At 46.6% G+C, this 19,282-nt stretch overlaps 2 protein-coding genes across 2 annotated transcripts in view; both read left to right on the top strand.

Moving 5' to 3' along the window:
- Positions 1 to 19,282, top strand: part of LOC137544649 (short transient receptor potential channel 2-like) — a 196,923-nt gene that overhangs the window by 42,204 nt on the left and 135,437 nt on the right. The window lies entirely within an intron of this gene.
- Positions 2,007 to 5,283, top strand: LOC137545376 (E3 ubiquitin-protein ligase TRIM11-like). Its single transcript, XM_068266539.1, has one exon. It carries the CDS (start codon positions 2,220 to 2,222, stop codon positions 3,810 to 3,812), a length of 1,593 nt encoding a protein of 530 aa, XP_068122640.1. The 5' UTR covers positions 2,007 to 2,219; the 3' UTR covers positions 3,813 to 5,283.

The following is a 19,282-nucleotide window of genomic DNA, read 5'->3' as shown; positions in this document are numbered from 1 at the left end:
CCCCTTTAAGTTGGTTACCTTTTGTATGCAAATCCTTTTGTAAGCTGTCATTTGTATGCTAACAACACTGTGTATATTGTTCATTGTCTGTAATGGTGATAATCTGAAGGCCACCAAGTCACCTGATATATAGCCAATTTAGAGGGATTAGCCATTTCCAATGGATTTATTTTTTGTTCGGGTAGTGAAATCGCTGCAAAATCGCTTTTGTTCAGCAATTAAAAAGTGATTTTGCAGTGGTCCTATCTTTTGTGCAATTGCTCCAAAATTGCTACAGGTCGCGCAATTGCAATTTTCCTAATCGCAGTCCCTCCTGTGGGTTTTCCTCTATTGACTTTCATTAGCCTCGTGCTTTTGAAATCGCCGGTGATTCCAAAGCGTGGCTAAAAGCGATCTAGAGGGCCATAGCCCTTGGTCTGAATTTTTCTCGATTACCATAATTTATCAGTTTGTTTTCGGGTTGTGTTGGGGAAACCAGAGGAAATCCACAGCTACACAAAGAGAACATACAAACTCCATGCAAATATTGTTTTGGTCAAAATGTAACCCCGAGACTAATGCTTGACCAGGAAGTAGCTGAAAAGCAATTGCCGGAGAAAGAAGGGGGACAGAGGTGAATGCTGGGAGCGGAGGGCATGAGGACTGCTTCATATACATGCCTGCTACCCCTGCTATTACTCTATGCTTCAGCTCTGGTATCCTAAAGGTTACCAGAGTCGAAAACATTAGGAGAATCTGGGGGAGCCGGCAGGTATGGGGAGCTGTCCTGATGTCCACCGCTTCCCCCATTCTCTTCCGCCCCCCTCCTTTCTTACCTAAAGACTCCCCGGCAGCCTCTTCCAGGTCGCTGGATTTGGACTTAACTGTGCAGTCGCTGGCCCGGCTGCACGAATTCTACAGCGTGCAACTGCGGCAGGGAGCGCTCTGCACATGATGTAATCGTGACATCATGAGCAGTGTGCTCCCAGCCATGGTCATGTGCTGTAGGATGTATGCAACTAGCCAGCGAATGCACAGTGAAGCCTGACTCCCGCGACCCATAAGAGGCTGCCGGGGGGTCTTTACTTTAGAAAGGAGGGGGGCAGAGAGGAGTAAAGGGGGGAGTGGTGGCCATCAGGACAGCTCCCCATACATGTCTTCTCCCCCTGTTTTCATCTCTGGTATCCTTTAAGCAATAAAGTTAAGATGGGCAGCACAGTAGAGTAGTGGGCAGCACGGTGGCGTGGTGGTTAGTGCCCTCTCCTTGCAGCGCTGGGTTCCTGGTTCGATTCCCAAAAATCGAAAAAAACATACAGATAAGTTAATTGGCTTTCCCTAATTGACCCTAGACTACGATACACACACCACACGATGCATACATGGGGCTTGATTCACAAAGCCCTGATAACTTAAAAACGGTTATCGCGCGCAACGGACACGGAACGTTAATGCACAAAAAATTCACGTTATCATGCGAACGTGAATTTTTGCGTGCGATAACCATTTTCACGCTAAAACTCGAGCAAAGCACTTTTCACAGCGTGATAACAGTTATCACGCTTTTGTGAATCGAGCCCATAGACACATGACTATGGTAGGGATTAGATTGTGAGCTCCTCTGAGGGCCAGTTAGTGACAATATACTCTGTACAGCGCTGCAGAGGATGTCAGTGCTATATAAATACTAAATAATAATAATAGAAAGTGTGGCGGATCCACCACATCGCACTGCAACACCTCAAACATATTACTGTTATTCATCTGCTCTGGGGACAGCTAACAGCTTAGCCTAAAGGTGGCCACTGATGATCCAATCTTTTTCATCCAATTTTACCAAATCTATGTAGTACAAGGGTAAATTGTGTGAATAAATTGAATAGATAATTTAGGCAGTTACCTTATATTACCTAGAAATGGTAAGATTGGATGGAAAAGATTGGATCATTAGTGGCCACCATTAGGACAAGAGAATGTTGGAGAAAGTTTCAGGAAGGCTCAGAGTTCAGCACTATTCATTTCCCAGAGTTCCTGTGTCATTCCCCAGCCCCCTCCTCTGTGTCTCTCGTTACACAACAAAGGCTGAAGAGATTAGCTCAGACTTGCCCCTATTCAAATGATGCAACTGTTCTACTGGATTGTGCAAGTCAGAGACCTTCCTCCTATATTTCACTCAACTTCTTCTACTGGATTGCATAAGTCAGAGCCCGCCCCTTGTTTTCCTCATTCTATCTACTGCAGCAATGGCGTCTGCTGATCTGAGCAAGGAGCTGGAGTGTCCCGTCTGTCTGAACATTTATACCGATCCTGTAATCCTGAAATGTGGTCACAACTTCTGCCAGAAATGCATTGATCGTGAGCTGAATACACAGAAACCATCTGGACGTTATTCCTGTCCAGCATGTAAAAAACAGTTTCCACGCAGGCCGGCATTGCAGAAGAACGCCGCTCTGAAGAACATAGCAGAAAGTTTCCGGTCTACTCAGCCAGAGCAGAAGGGGAGCAGCACTTCTGTAGAGATCAGGAAATGCTCCGTCCATAAGAAGATCCTGCAGTATTACTGCACTGAGGATGCTGCCTGTATCTGTGTGTCCTGCAGGCTGGATGGAGGACATTGGGGACACCAAGTGGAAACAGTGGATGAGGCCTCTGAGAAGAAGAAGAAGAAACTGAGAAATGATCTGCAGAAATTCATGGCAGAGACAAAAGAGGCTGAGAAGAGAGTCCAGAGTCTGGAGGAACGCAGGAGACAAGCAGAAGAACAGGCGGATGGTGAAAAAGAGAGAGTCACTGCCCTGTTTAGAGACCTCAGGAGACAGTTGGAAGACCTGGAAAAGAGAGTCCTGAATGACATCACAAGGCAGGTACAATGCTATGATGACATCATCAGACAGCTGGAAGTAAAGAAGGAGGAGCTGTCCAGGAAGATGCGTCACATTGAGGAGCTGTGTAACATGACTGATCCACTGACTGTCTTACAGGAATCAGATACAGGTGACTTGTGTGACACAGAGGACAGAGAGAGACATGATAAACAGCTCCATGATGGAGGGGATCTGGATTTGGCTGCCATCTCAAACATATTACATACAGGACTATCTGATATCTTGTCTGGAGTAATTGAGAAGAAACGTACATACACACAGGCCTATCCACATTCTAGTCCAGAGGATAAAGGTCCCATCACTGCTAAACGACCAAGGAAAGGCCGCCAACCCACCCCGAAATTTGAACACGTACAGCCCAAGGCTGAGGAGACAAAGATCGAGGCTTTGCAGCAAACATCAGGGCTGCTGGCAGTATATGAAGACATATCACTGGATGTAAACACAACTGGCAAAAATCTACATGTATCGTCTGACGGGAAAACTCTGTCTTGGTCAGATAGAGATGAAAATCGCCCGGAAACACCAGAGAAATTTCAATCTGTTCCTCAGGTTTTAAGTAGCCGGAGTTTCTCCTCAGGGCGACATTACTGGGAAGTGGATGTTGGGGGATCACGTAGCTGGAGAGTCGGGATGTGTTACCCCAGTATAGCCAGGAGAGGAGCTCAGTCAGTGATTGGATGTAATAACAAGTCCTGGTGTTTGTACAGGCAAAATAACCAATATTTAGTGATACATGACAGGAAAGAGATCCAGTTACCCGACAAGATTCCCAGTGGTAGAGTCAGGATATCTCTGGATTATGAGGCTGGGCAGATCTCCTTTTATGCCCTGCGTGATCCAATCAGACATCTCCACACCTTCACCACCACGTTCGCTGAACCTCTCCATGCTGCATTATGGGTAGTGAATGGCTGTGTGACGATATCCGGGGGAAACCAGCAGAAGTGAGAGATCCACCTATGGCTGACATCACAGGGATAGAACTGTGAATTAGACATGAGGGCTGCAGTTTGGATTCCAAACAAAGGTGAACCTTTAAACTTGCAGGCTGCAACAAGAGGGAAGGTAAGAGGTCAACTCGCCCTTGTGGCCGCCTATAGCTTCTGCACTCTGCATCACGTTCCATCACTTCAGTACTTCCTCCTTGAAACCTGGAAGGCGGAAGTATTGGAGTGATGTAGTAATGTGGAATGCGACATGGAGCGCAGCGACAAGGGTGAGTTACCCCCACTGCTGTGGCCCACAAGTTTAAAGGCATAGTTTAGTTTGGAATTTGGAATCCGAACTGCGGAGCTCATCCCTACTGTGAATCATTCATTATCTAGCCAATACGGTAGAATCTCGTTATAGTAAGTAAGATAAAGTAAAGTTGTGGCTAAAGTAAACTCCTGCATGAATATACAGTGAGTGACCAATTCCGATATAGTAAACGTTTGATATGGTAAACTTCTTGGCCAGGTCCATTGGCGGCATAAAGGGATTCTACTGTATTTACAAATTCTATGATTAAAGGGACAGATTTTGTCCCTCGCAACAGGCCTGATGCACTAAAGTACGGTAAAGTAGGGGGAGCACTGGACGTTAACGCAATAGTGGGGCGTGCGTTACTGTGGTAACGCACATGCCACTAATGGGTTAACAGACGGTGCCCCCCCCCTTGCGCTCCCTGCACACGCCAACTTTAGGGCCCGTTTCCACTTGTGTGGTGCAAATTAGTAGCGGAAAACGCAAAACAAATTCGCACGCGGATGCAAATTTTACCGCAAATTCGCGGGCATTTTCGCATATGTTAGTAAGTATGCATATTTAACCATGTCAGTGCCTGTGTGCTTTTACATTGATTTTATGCGAAAACGTCTTCGAATTCACAGTAAAATTTGCATACAAAAACGCATGCAAATTTTTCGATTAAATTTCCTATTAAATACATTTTATGCGAATCTCACACCGCTAGGCGGTGTGCGAATTCTGATGGCTCTGCCGTGCAGATTTTTCCTGCACACAAAAACCGCACAGGATTTCTGACAAGAACAGGCCCATCCACGCATGCTGATTCGCACAAGTGGAAACGGGCCCTTACTGTACTTTAGTGCATCAGGCCCATTATCCCTATTATTCTGCACTGAACTTGTCTTTGTATTGTGAATGATTATCTTCTGCAATAGAAGCTTGTTTTTTTTTGTTTGTTTTTTTTTTTCTTTTTTTTTAATGTCCTAATTATTTTTAATGTGTGTAATGTAAATGATTGTAGCAAGAACCCGAGGTGAAAGGGGGGGAGGTAAGAAAAGACTTGCTTACCTGCTCAGAGGAAAGCCTCTGCATCCTAAAGGTACATACACACGTCTGATTTTTCCAAACGACCGGTTGTTCAGACGTGTGTACAAACGATCGTTCAGCTGATAAGACTGGTTTTGACAGATCTGTCAAAACCAATCTTATCAGCTGAGCGATCTTTTGTACACACGTCTGACTTGACGTCCAAACGACCTGTCTGACCGACTGGTCGTTTGGAAAAATCAAAAGTGTGTACGCACCTTAATGAGGCTTCCCTCGCTGTTCTCTGGTCTTCCACCGCTGCCTGCGACCCTCTAGAACATCGGGCCATGCTGCCCTTCTGGCACGAGGGTGGCCGTGCTGCACCCATACGAGCACTGCTGTAGCGTGGAGCCGCTCTTGCAGGAAGAGGAGTGCGGCCCACGTCTTCAATCTGACAAGCTCTTGGAGATCCCACGAGCGGCAGAGGTCCAGAGGGTGGTGTGGGAAGTTTACAGGATCTACAGGCTTCTCTCTTTTTAGGTAAGTATGTTTTTTGACCCGAGGTTCGCCTCGGGTTCACTTCAAAGTGAGTCTGATGCGGGTTTTCACTTAAGGAGGGTGAAGGCTGTGGGTATATCGAGCCTTCCCATTCTCCTCCCGATGTCCTTGTTTCCCCGCAGGCTCTTCCGTTTGAATCTCCCGCCGTGGGAGACTTCGGCAAGCTTCGAAAGTACTCGGGGTCCTGAAGATAGGTGGCTCTGTACTGCGCACACGCGAGTGCTGGAGAGAGGGTGGTCGCGCTTGTGCAGTGCGGAGCGGCCCATCTTTGGAACCCTGAGTGCTTCTGAAGACTGCCGAAGCCCATCCAACGTGGAAGAGAGCAGTCCACGACTGTTCGGTCATGGACTGCTAACGGGGGAGCCTGCGGTAGAACGGGAAGGCTCTATAGGACCCAGAGCCTTCCCTCTCCTTAAAGGAGAGGTCCAAGCTAATAAAAACATTAAAATCCACTTACCTGGGGCTTCCTCCAGCCACTGGCAGCCATCCTGTGCCCTCGCCGCAGCTCTGCTCACTGCCGGTGTCCTCTGCTGCAGGAGCTGACCTCGCCAGGTTGGCTTCCTGTGCGCTCCACGGTGCAGATCACGTGGTCTGGCTGATGACATCAGGTCTGTACTGCGCAGGCACAGAACTACTGCGCCTGCCCAGTACAGACCTGATGACGTCGGCCGGACCACGTGACCCGCGCCGCGGAGCGCACAAGAAGCCGACCCGGAAGCCGGCTTCTGCAGCGGAGGAGACCAGGAGCCACCGGAGCTGCGGCGAGGGCACAGGACGGCTGCCAGGCCAGGGGCTGGAGGAAGCCCCAGGTAAGTGGATTTTTGATTTTTCTTTTAGCTTGGATCATTCCTTTAAGCCACCAGCAAGCAAAAGTATACTCAAAATAATTTTGATAGTACTTTTTCAACTACTCGTTGGTACTTTTTCCATTACAAATTGCTGGAAAGTTATTCTAAACTGAAGATGAAAAATTATCTCCTGGGAGAAAACTCAGGAGGTAAAGTGAATTGCGTATGGCCCATTTCCCTTACAAGCAATCATCTCTACAGCAGCCCGTCAGGGCTGTGGCCCACTACAGCGCTCTTAGCTGGGCTTTGGATTTGCCTGTGAGTGCCTAGGCTAATTACAGTCAATGGAGCAGAGCCCACAGAATGGGTGCTATTTGTCAAAATTACAAATGTAGAACCTGCAGAATTTTCGGAGCGAATCGATAAAAGAAAGTGATGACCCAAAATCTGTTACCTCTAAATCACTCCGAAATCGCTCAGTTTTAAGCTGTCAGTGTTTTGAGAGTGATTTTGCATTTGCAAGTGGGCATTAAACCTAAAGGTCCATACACACAGCCAATTTGTATCTGCAGATGACTGTTTAATTTAGTCACTTCCTTTTAGAACGAGAGCGTACCTACACAGTCTAAACGATTGTTCAGAATAGAGGCACCAGATAAGGGATAAAATAGTTAAAAATGTTTAAAGTGGATCCGAGGTGAACTTTTACTCATTGCATAATTGTGTTCCTTTCCTATTGTTTATAGGGCATTCCTCAAGCCAAATACTTTTTTGTTTTTGTTTTAATACTCTAATTCCCTATAAACTAAACAAGCCTCGCCCACAGGTTTTCAGAGAGCCTTGGCAGTAGCAAGGGCTCATGAGAGCTCAGTCTGGGCAGGAGGAGGGGGAGGTATTACTATTCAGAGATTTCAGAGGCAGAGGGAAGGAGGGGAGGAGGAGGGGGATTAGTTTTCTTTGCTCAAGATACAGATAAGCCTGCCTCTGTGTAATGTTTACAAACAACATGGCCGCTCTCATTGTATCACAGGAATAAATATTCTTATTCTATTAAAGCTGTTTGCAGCTAGATTTGCTGTGTAAACTATCTAAACTTTAGATAAGATATATAGACAAGTTACTTGTTATAGTTAGTTTTTCATCTCGGATCCGCTTTAAGAATGGGTGAGGAAGTAGGACTTGCCTCCCACAAGTAGGCACACGATCAGTTATTCACTGAAAAATATCCTTTTAGCGCCTCCCTAACCCTTACCTGGCTGGATCATTACAAGCTGCATATACTGCCTGATGAAGCGGGATGTTGCCAGTAAAACGCGTTGCTATTACGTTGGAGTCTATTTGAAAACAGATATTTTTCAGTGAATAACTGATCGTGTGTCTATTTGTGGGAGGCAAGTCCATCACTACCTTCCCCTTTTTAAACATATTTTTTAACTATTTTATCCTTATCTGGCGCCTCCATTTTGAACAATTGTTTATCCTCGGTGTTCACCCTTGTTGGAGGGGTGTTACCCCCTGTTGTTTTTTCTACGGAGAGTGACATTTATAACCCGAGTGGGGTCGGGTCTGATCTCCCCACCTGCCTAACCATAGGTAACCCACCATTGTGAGTACGGTATATTCTCATATTTACTCTTTTGACCAATTGGTTTGACATATTGCACTATTGAGGCTCTAGATCTGCTTTGTTTTTCTAATACCTTCACAGTCTGTTCATAGTACAGTTTTCATAATCTATTGGCCCTCATACTACATGGCAGAGGTATAATTGGCCAGTCATCTGCAGATTGAAATTGGATGTGTGTATGGAGCCTAAGCTTCTCTCATCAGCTGCTGGAGCCTACTGGCTTATGCTGATCTCAGGACCTTTGTAAACCTCACGTGACCTAGCTGCCCAATGAGTGGGAGAAGGGGCATGATTATTGGCTGGAGGTTGATCGAGGGCCAGCCCCCAGACAGGGAGGGGCTTACAAACTCCGCCTTCACCTCTCTCCAGACGCATAAACTTGAATAACCTTGTTGGGATCTGAGGCTATTTCACAGTAAAAAAAAAATGTGATGTGGAAACAGAAATGTGACTTCCCCAATCATTATGAATAGGAAGCGGTGCAAGTCTTGCTTGAATTATATTTTCACTAGAGTTATTTTGTTGTTTTTACCTTATAGATTAGAACAGTTTTGATGATTTTGATACATTCTTGCTGTTTGGAGAATTGCTTTGTTATGACTACTGAGAGTCAATCAGATTCAGATAACCCTGACTTGCATGTGAATTTAATGCAAATTTTATTCAGACATAAATAGAATACAAATTATATAACATAAATATTATGTGTTAAATTTGCATATAAAAAATAGCATCTCATCAACTACTGCTTATGATTGGTACCAAATATGTTTTAGTGTGCTTGTTTGTGGTTTTTTTTTTTTGGGAGGGGGGGGGGGGATTGCTTGGGTGACGTTCTTTTCAAAATTTTCAGAAATTGTTCACAATGTGTGGTGATGAAAATTTATTTTGAAATAAAGGTTTATATTTCTCCATCTTGGTCGTCTTTCCTCCCTTGCACTGAATCAATAATCAGAACATTCTAATGGTATAACTTGGCAAGAAGGGGTTAATGGGGAGAGTAATTTGTGTATGGGGGTGTGTCCTCTGACTTGGGGTGGAGTCTACTGATGGTGCCCCCCATGGCACACCCCCACCCCATGCCCCGCCCATTTATTTCCGCACCCTGTGGAGGAGTGACAGAAGGGAGGGGGGTGAGGGGCGGAGACATACATGGCTCTCAGTGCTCAGCCTCAGGCTGGGTTCACATATGACATAGCGTGAAAAGTAGCGGTTTTTGGCATGTGAGTTGCGTTTTTTGTGCGTTTTTTTGCTTTTGCACGCGTTTTTATGCATTTGCAGTTTGCTAATTAAAAACGCATGTGTGTTCGTATGCGTTTTCTATTGCAAATCACTAGCAAGACAACAGCAAGCGAAATTGCTAAGCAAAAACGCATACCATTGTGTTCCCATTGATTTTCATTATGTGCGTTTTGGCAGACATCCTGCATATTATGCAACAGAGCCAGCGTTTTAAAACGCATATGCGTTTTTTCCTACGCTAGCGTTTCTACTTTGTGTGCACCTGACACAGCTTACTTCAACAGGACACTGTGTGACACTGAGTGTTCTTATCTTTTAAAGTAATACTGTAAAGGTAGCCATACACTGGTCGATTTGCCATCAGATTCAACCAACAGATAGATCCCTCTCTGATAGAATCTGATCAGAGAGGGATCGTATGGCTGCCTTTACTGCAAACAGATTGTGAATCGATTTCAGCCTGAAACCGATCACAATCTGTGGTGGTGCTGCCGCCGCTTCCCCCCCCCCCCCCTCCCGCATACATTACCTGCTCTGCTGGTGCGACTCCCCCGGTCACCGCTGCTCCGTCTCCGCTCTGGTCTGGTCTCCGGCATGCTTCACTTTTTCCTGCCCGGCAGGAAGTTTAAACAGTAGAGCGCCCTCTACTGTTTAAACTTCCTGCCGGGCAGGAGGAAGTGAAGCATGCCGGACCTGGAGACCAGACCAGAGCAGAGATGGAGCAGCGGTGACCTGGGTAGTCGCGCCGGCGGAGCAGGTAATGTATTGCAGCTCTATTGCGTCGGTTGTCGGGCACTCGAATGCTGCTAGCGACGCGCTCCCTACCCGCGGGCGATCGACGGTAATTTTCCGCACGGAACGATCGACGGGATCGGACGAAATAGATCGAAATTCAGCGTGTAGCAGGAACGATGTGACAGCAGATTCGATCCCAGTGATCGAATCTGCTGTCGATCGGCGGGGAATCGGCCTAGTGTATGGCCAGCTTAATGCTAGGTACACATCATACAATTTTCTGGCAGATTTACCTGCCAGATCGATTTTTTTTTTTCAACATGTGATCTGAATTTCGATCAATTTTCTGATTGATTTCCGTTCACTTGTGTTGAAATTGATCAGAAAATAAATCGAAATTCAGATTGGACATGTTGGAAAAAATCGATCTGGCAGGTAAATCTGCCAGAAAATTGTATGGTGTGTGTGCCTAGCATAAGGGAAGGAAAAAAAAGAGTTGAACTTACCTGGGGCTTCTAACGTCCCCCCGCAGATGTCCTGTGACCGCGCTGGGACAAAACGATCCTCCATTCCCCCATCGCAGCTCACGTTCTGCTACAGGCTCAGCATTATGTGTCATGTGTATCTCCCCCCTGGACCCCCCCCCCCCCCCCCCGTTTTTTTTCCGCTAATGTCTATGTGTCACAGGAAAAAACACATATAAGAAACGCATATGCGTTTTATATGCTTGCGTTTTCAAAAATGCTGGTTTTGTTGCATGGTATGCAAAAACGTATTAAAAATGCACATGTTGAAAGTCAATGGAGACGCAATGGTATGCATTCTCCATGCGTTTTTGTTAAAACGCAAATCAGGAAGTGAACTCTTTGACCCAGAAAATAATAAATACAATGCATTTATTTTTAAAAGCGCCGGTGAATTCTCTATACAAAGCGTTTTTTTTCAAGCGTTTTGCGATTTCCCTATACCTTCCATTGAGGCAAATCGCCAAAAATGGTACAGGCAGCGCTTTGGTGAGCGGATCGTAATCAAATCGCTCAGATGTGAACACTCTCAAAGGGAATCATTGCACGAGCACTTTTAGGGTGATTTTGAAAATCGCAGGCGCTGAAAAAAAAAGGCAAAAACACCCTAAGGCCCCATTCACACTAGACCGTTTTGCCGCGATTTCGGCAAAACGCTCAAATGCTAGCGCTTTTTAAAGCGCCAGGGTAATAAAAGTCTATGGGCCTGTTCTCATTCGGGCGATTTGCGCAAATCGCCCAAAAACGGCACAAAACGCAAGCGTGTAGCCTGCACCATTTCCAGGCGATTTCCAGGCGATGGCGTTTCAGAACTATAGAAGTGCTAAACACGATCGCCACAAAATCGCTGCACTGTTCATTGATTTTTCCTTGTGAAATCACAGAAAATCAGTTTTGAAAACGCATGTGTGAACAGGGCCTAAAGCCTTGTACACACTATCAATTATATTTGGCCAATAATTGGCCAATTTTACCACCTCCATGTAGTATGGGAGCTTACCTGCACAGTCTGCTCATAGTATTCAAAATCTTTTGGCCCTCATACTACATGGAGGAGGTGAAATCGATCAGAAAATCAATCGACATTCAGATCGGACATACTACATGGAGGTGGTGAAATTGTCCAATCATTGGCCAATTATAATTGATAGTGTGTACAAGGCTTTAGTGTGAACAAGCTCGAATCGAGGCATCTGAACATGCTGCTCAATTCAGGGCTGACACACACTACAAGAGCTTTTCTAAAGCCTAATCTATTCTACAATCTATCATTTTCCCTCAGATCGGGGGATCTGATAATTTCCGAACGGTCCGATCGGATTCCAAACAATTTTGCGATTGATTTTGGGTACTTATCAACGCAAAATCGATCTGAAACAATTTGGACGTCGACACACGATGCAATTTCTTATCAGATCACACCTGAGGCACCGTTGTTTTCTATGGACTATTTTTGTATTTTTTGCGTATGTCAGCTGACAGCAGCTGAGGAAAGAATCGCTCTTGAGCTGACAGCAGCGAACTGTCAGAAATAGGAATTGCACGCTGTGTGTGAAAAAAGCAACAAATACAACCTGTATTTTTTTCTCCACACGCAAAAAACGTACCATTTGACTACAAATGACCATAAGAAAGCATTACATTTTTGCATACGGTTTCACATCATGGCAAAATGCATGCGATTCTCCAAATGCAATCCCTGCTTGACTGTCACCAATAAAAATTGCATGCGGTGTGCAAAAAAAGCTGCAAACCCCTTTTTGTTTTGCATGTGGGGATACAGACATTTTAGCTCATGACTGTGTATGCAGGTGATAAAATTGCTCAGTGATTGGCCAACTATAATTGATAGTGCCATGGACATGCAAATACCCAAATGCATGTCTTTTGAGTTGCAAATTCTTTCGAGTTGATACAAATTTATATGCAGCTTCAAAATGGACCAATCCATTTAAACCTGGGTTTAAATGGATTGGTCCATTTTCAAGCTGCATATATTTGCAAAACTCTGAAGAATTTGCATCTCTTTGATCTCATTCCTACTGCCTAGAGTGCTCCTAGCAGGGGCGTAATTAGAAATCACTGTGCCCCCCTTCGAAACTTTGGATTCCCCCCCCCCTCCTTGTTGCTAGAGTGGGGGGGGGCAGTGATGGTAGCCTGAAGTGAGGAGGGGGGGGGGGAGTGCTGTTTGTGTCTGCTGCTCCCTCATCCTGTGCTGCATCCCCTCCTGCCCCTAAAAACAGCCCTGGAGGGCCCCAGTGCCAGCCCCTTCCTCAGGCTTCTCCCCCTAAGGGCCCCCCCTGCGGCTGCATCCCTTGCAGGCCTATTGTTATGCCCCTGCCTCCTAGCCTGAAAGTATTAAAGTGTACCTTAAGTGTCCCAAAAAAATTGAGTTTTACTCACCTGGGGCTTACCACAGCCCCCTGCAGCTGATCGGTGCCCACGACGAGTCGCTCTGATGCTCCGGGTCCCGCTGGCGGCCACTTCCGGTTTCGCCGTCAGGACCCGTCAGGCTCAGGAACGCGGCTGATACTACGCGTTCCCAGCCAAAATAGCACCCCTATGCGGCCATATGTCCGCATACGGGTGCCTATGCGGACATATGGCCGCATAGGGGTGCTATTTTGGCTGGGAACGCGTAGTATCAGCCGCGTTCCCCAGCCTGACGGGTCCTGACGGCGAAACCGGAAGTGGCCGCCAGCGGGACCCGGAGCATCAGAGCGACTCGTCGTGGGCACCGATCAGCTGCAGGGGGCTGAGGTAAGCCCCAGGTGAGTAAAACTCAATTTTTTTGGGACACTTAAGGTACACTTTAAGGCCCGTACACACGCCGTACTAAAGGCAATGGCGGTTCCGTCGTCACCTCCCGCTGGGCGGGTTTTCAGCAGACAGTCCGGCGTGTGTACAGTCTGATTTTTATTTTAAAGTTACAGGTTTACTTTAAACACCAATTTGGATACAGGAGATGATTGATTTATCAGGTTGTTTTTGGGTATCGGATGAAACTAAAGAAAGCCCATGGAGACTCGGGGAGAACACACAGTACAAACTCCATGCAAATATTGTCTTGGTCATAATGTAATCCTGGGGCTCCAACCATGCAAGGTAAATGTGTCCATACATGTGTCTGCTTTCTTTAGGGGGTCCCAGGCTGGACCACAGTGATGAGAACAGATCCAAATACAAAGTTTTATTTACGTTAAACCGTAAGACAGTAAGTGTAAAGGGCCCATTCACTCTAGAAGCGCTTTTTCTGAGCGTTTTGTGATTGATTAGCGGTTTTTTAAAATCGCTCCCATTCACTTCCATTAAAATTGCGGCAAAAATCGTGGAAAAATCACGGTGATTTCGCGATCGCGTACGTAAAAATCGCAGCAATTTTTTCATGATTTTGATGAAAGTAAATGGGAGCGATTTTAAATAACGCTAACCAATCGCAAAACGCTCAGAAAAGTGCTTCTTGTGTGAATAGGCCCTAAAAGGTGAGAAGCAGCAAACTGTCCTGCCCCAGGCTCTCCAGATGGTCTAACATGGCCCAGCCACACGGGCGTACAGAGATGCAGTAGGGCCCTTTCACACTGGCGCGTTGCGTTGGCCTGGTTCCGCCGCAGGCCAACACTATGCCAATGAAAGTCTATGGGGCCTTTCATACCGATGAGACGAAAGTGACGTTTTTCCCGCATCCCCAATAGAGATGGTGGCGATCTTCTCACCAGCGAACATCCATGGGCAGCCTGGCCGTCTACTACTTCCGGGTCTCAATGTCCCGCAGTAATACGCATGCCCGTGTCCATTAGTACGCATGCCATGGACCGGCGGTGAGCGTCTTTGATTGTGCGCCTGTGGCCGGGCATGCTTTGTGATGTCACGCATGCACGGCCACAGGTGTGCAATCAAGGATGCGCACCGCCGGGCCTGGGCATGCGTACTAATGGACACGGGCATGCGTACTACTGCGGGACATTGCGACCCGGAAGTAGTACACGTCCAGGCTGCCCATAGCTATTTGCGCTAAGCGCTACCGTTTTGCGATTTTAGGTGTGAATGGCCCCTCAAACTCACAAAATTAGAATATCGTGCAAAAGTCCGTTCATTTCAGTAATTCAACTTAAAAGGTGAAACTAATCTATGAAATAGACTCATCACATGCAGAGCGGGATATTCCAAGCCTTTATTTGTTGTAATGTTGATGCTTATGGCTTACAGCTTATTATGAAGACCCCAAAATCAATATATCAGATTATTAGACTATTGTGAAAATGTTCAATATTCTCGGCTCAAAGTGTCAGACTCTAATCAGCTAATTCATCCAAAACACCGGCAAAGGGCTCCTATTTCATATATTAGTTTTACCTGTTAAAGTGAACCTAAACTGACCCCCAGAAAAGAGTTTCACTTACCTGGGGCTTCCACTAGCCCCCTGCAGCCACCCTGTGCCCACGCCGGGACAAACCGATCCTCCGATCCCCCACAGCCAGTTAGCTTCATATTTGGGCCAGTCGACGGCCGCTGCACCTGCACAGCCCTGGCCGCATGTGTCTGTCCTCGCTCAGGGCGTTGGGAGTGTCCTGTCCTGTTGTATTGATCGAAGATGCGCAAGGAAAGGGCCGTGCAGGCGCAGTGGCCATCAACTGGCCAGACCATTGACCAAAAATGAAGCTGACTGGCTGCGGGGGTCCAGAGGATGGGTTTGTCCCGGCACAGGGTGTCTGCAGTAGACGCCCCAGGTAAGTGAAAATCTTTTTTGGGGGGTCAGTTTAGGTTCACTTTAAAGGATACCCGAGGTGACATGTGACATGATGAGATAGACATGGGTATGTACAGTGCCTAGCACACAAATAACTATGCTGTGTTCTCTGCCTGAAAGAGTTAAATATCAGGTATCTAAGTGGCTGACTCAGTCCTGACTCAGACAGGAAAAGACTACAGTGTGACCCTTACCGATAAGAAATTCCCCTTTTTATCTCTTTCTTGCTCTCAGAAGCCATTTTCTGCTAGGAAAGTGTTTTATAGTTGGAATTTCTTATCGGTGAGGGTCACACTGTAGTCACTTCCTGTCTGAGTCAGGACTGAGTCAGCCACTTACATACCTGATATTTAACGCTTTCAGGCAGATAAAGAAAAAAAGGAACACAGTATAGTTATTTGTGTGCTTGGCACTGTACATACCCATGTCTATCTCATCATGTCACATGTCACCTCGGGTATCCTTTAAGTTGAATTCCTGTTATTGATTTGCTCTGCGGACAGCCAACAACTTAGAACAAGAACATGTGAGCTTGAGGCTACATTCACGGTGGGACATTGTGGAGCTGTGTTATAAACTCTTATAGGTAGGGACTAGATTGTGAGCCCCTCTGAGGGACAGTTAGTGACAAGACAATATACTCTGTACAGCGCTGTGGAAGATGTCGGCACTATATAAATATTAAAAATAAATAACAGATCACCGTACTGCAATGATAAGTGTGTTGTTAGGGTCGCATTGTAACGTGTGGCGTTATGGTAACACTGCTGCAGTGGTTACCTCTAAATGCACACATTACCAGGTACAGGGAAGCATACTTTTCATTGCCTGTATGCTTCCCTGTACCTACTGTATGCAACGGTAACACATCGTTAATGTGCAATACCACCTTTTTTTTGCGTTGCATTGTATTGCTGCATTGTGACTTTAACGCATCACAACGCACTGTCCCACTGTGAATAACCCCTTAGGCCCCGTTCACAGCTAAATGCACAACGCTAGCGATTACCACTAGCGTTTTGCAGGAGTGATTTTTCCCGCGTTAAACAGGAAAAAAAAATCACTGGATGAAGTAGCGTTTTGGGAGCGATCGCGATTAGCAGTTCTATACATGCTAATCGTGATCGCTCCAAAATTGGCACCAAAACGCTGCATGTAACGTGTTTGTGGTTAACGCTAACCGCAAAACGCCCGCAATCGCGGCAGTGAGAACACTGCCATAGTATTAGTGGGCTGGTGGTTTGGTTTGCGGTGAGAGGGGTGAATGGGCTGTTAGATTGGGGAAAGTGAGCTCAGAACTATTCATCTATAAGAGTTCCTGTGTGATTACCCAGCCCCCTCTCTGTCTAATTACATAACAAAGGCTGGAGAGATTAGCTAAGACTACAACTGCTTCTACTGGTTTGTGCAAGTCACAGACCTTCCTCCTACATCTGACTCTTGTGCTGCAGCGATGGCATCTGCTGATCTGAGGAAGGAGCTGGAGTGTCCCGTGTGTCTGACCATTTATACCGATCCCATCATCATGGAATGTGGTCACAACTTCTGCCGGAAATGCATTGCTTGTGTGCTGGACACACAGGATGACTATGTAGGTTATTCCTGTCCTGAATGTAGATGGGTGTTCATGGAGAGACCAGAACTGCAGAGTAACAATGTTCTGAGGAAGATAGCTGAGAAATTCCTGTCTACTCAGCCAGACCAGGAGGCAGAAGACTTCTGCAGTTACTGTGTGGGCTCTTCTGTGTTGGCTGTGAAATACTGTCTGCTGTGTGCAGTTTCCCTGTGTGATGATCACTTGAAAGTCCACAGCAAGGCCCCAGAACACGTCTTTTGTGACCCTGACACTTCCACCTCCAAAAAGAAATGCTCCATCCATAAGAAGATCCTGGAGTATTACTGCACTGAGGATGCTGCCTGTATCTGTGTGTCCTGCTCTGTGGTTGGTGGACATGTAGGACATAAGATGATGTCTCTGGCTGATGCCTCTGAGGAGAAGAAAAAGAAGTTGAGAGAAAAGTTGAAGAAACTGAGAGCAGAGACAAAGGAAGTTGAGAAATTGGTCCAAACTGAGAAGGAATTCAAGAGAAAATCACTAGAAGAAGCAGATGGTGAAACAGAGAGAGTCACTGCCCTATTTAGAGGCCTCGGGAGGTGGCTGGAAGTCCTGGAGAAGCGAGTCCTGAGTGACATTACCAGGCAAGCATATGAGATGTTACGAACCCAGCATTATGCTATTCTGGTGCTGGAGATGATGAACGAAGGTCTGTTTGATCAGATACGTCACATTGAGGAGCTGTGTAACATGAGTGACCCACTGACTGTCTTACAGGATTCAGAAACAGGTGACTTGTGTGACACGGAGGACACAGGGAGATATGCTAGACATCACCACCAGGATGAGTGGAATCTGGATGTGGCCGGCATCTCACACACGTTACACACAGGATTACACGCTATCCTGTCTGGGGCAATTGTGCAGAATCTCACCCAGGGCTATCCACTTTCTAAGCCATGTCCCCAACCCACCCCAACTGTACAAGAATCAAGGAGCGAAGCAGGAGTGACAAACGTGAAGACTGTATGGCCACCCTGGGAAATGTCAGAGTATGAAAACATATCACTGGATATAAACACAGCTAGTAACTGGCTACATTTATCAGATGATGGGAAAACGGTATACGGTTTACCTGTCAGACAAGATCTCCCCGAGACGCCCGAGAGATGTCAGCGTTCTGCGGTGTTAAGTTATGAGAGTTTCTCCTCAGGGCGACATTACTGGGAAGTGGATGTTGGGAGATCAGATGTTTGGAGAGTCGGGATGTGTTACCCCAGTATAGCCAGGAAAGGAGATTGGGCATTCATTGGACGTGATGACAAGGCCTGGATTTTTGACTTGGACTATAACCTATATTCAGTGATACACAATGCAATAATAATCAAGTTATCTGACAATATCCCCATTGGTAGGATCAGGATATATCTGGACTATGAGGCCGGGAAGATCTCCTTTTATGCCCTGAGTGACCCAATCAGACACCTCCACACCTTCACGGCGACCTTCACTGAACCCCTTCATGCTGTGCTATGTGTATGGGAAGGTTGTTTAAAGCTATCTGGGAGCAATCAGGGGGTTTGACAGATCCAGATTTCCAGGGACAGTCGCAGCTTCATATTTGTTATCCCTGGAATTGGCCCTGGTTTCCTGTCCTGAATATTTGTACCATCAAATCCTCATTTGTTGTCATTTTACATTAAAGAGAACCCGAGGTGTGTTTAAGGAATGTTATCTGCATACAGAGGCTGGATCTGCCTATACAGCCCAGCCTCTGTTGCTATCCCAAACCCCCCTAAGGTCCCCCTGCACTCTGCAATGCCTCATAAATCACAGCCGTGCTGTGAGGCTGTGTTTACATCTGTAGTGTCAGTCTCAGCTGCTCCCCCGCCTCCTGCATAGCTCCGGTCCCTGCCCCCATCCCTTCCCTCCAATCAGCGGGGAGGGAAGGGATGCAGGCGGGGAGTGGAGTTCTGCAGGAGGCGGGGAGAGCAGCAGACTGACACTATAGAGATAAACACAGCCAGCTCTGACAAGCTGTTTGTCAGCAGCATGGCTGTGATTTATGAGGGATTGCAGAGTGCAGGGGGACCTTAGGGGGGTTTGGGATAGCAACAGAGGCTGGGCTGTATAGGCAGATCCAGCCTCTGTATGCAGATAATAATCTTCAAACCCACCTCGGGTTCTCTTTAAAGAAGATCTGTAACTTAACCCCCACCCCAGTGGATACTTACCTTGGGAGGGGGAAGCCTCCGCATCCTAATGAGGCTTAGGTTACAAATATTTACCTACAATGGTCCGGCACAGGCGTAGTAGCAGCCTTCCGATTTTCCTCGGCTGTTTCTGCCTGAGCCTGATCAGAAAGCCGCTACTGTGCCTGCGTTGG

Source organism: Hyperolius riggenbachi, chromosome 2 (assembly GCF_040937935.1).
Source record: "Hyperolius riggenbachi isolate aHypRig1 chromosome 2, aHypRig1.pri, whole genome shotgun sequence".
Classification (NCBI taxonomy): domain Eukaryota; kingdom Metazoa; phylum Chordata; class Amphibia; order Anura; family Hyperoliidae; genus Hyperolius; species Hyperolius riggenbachi.
This window is presented reverse-complemented; position numbering and strand designations above follow the sequence as displayed.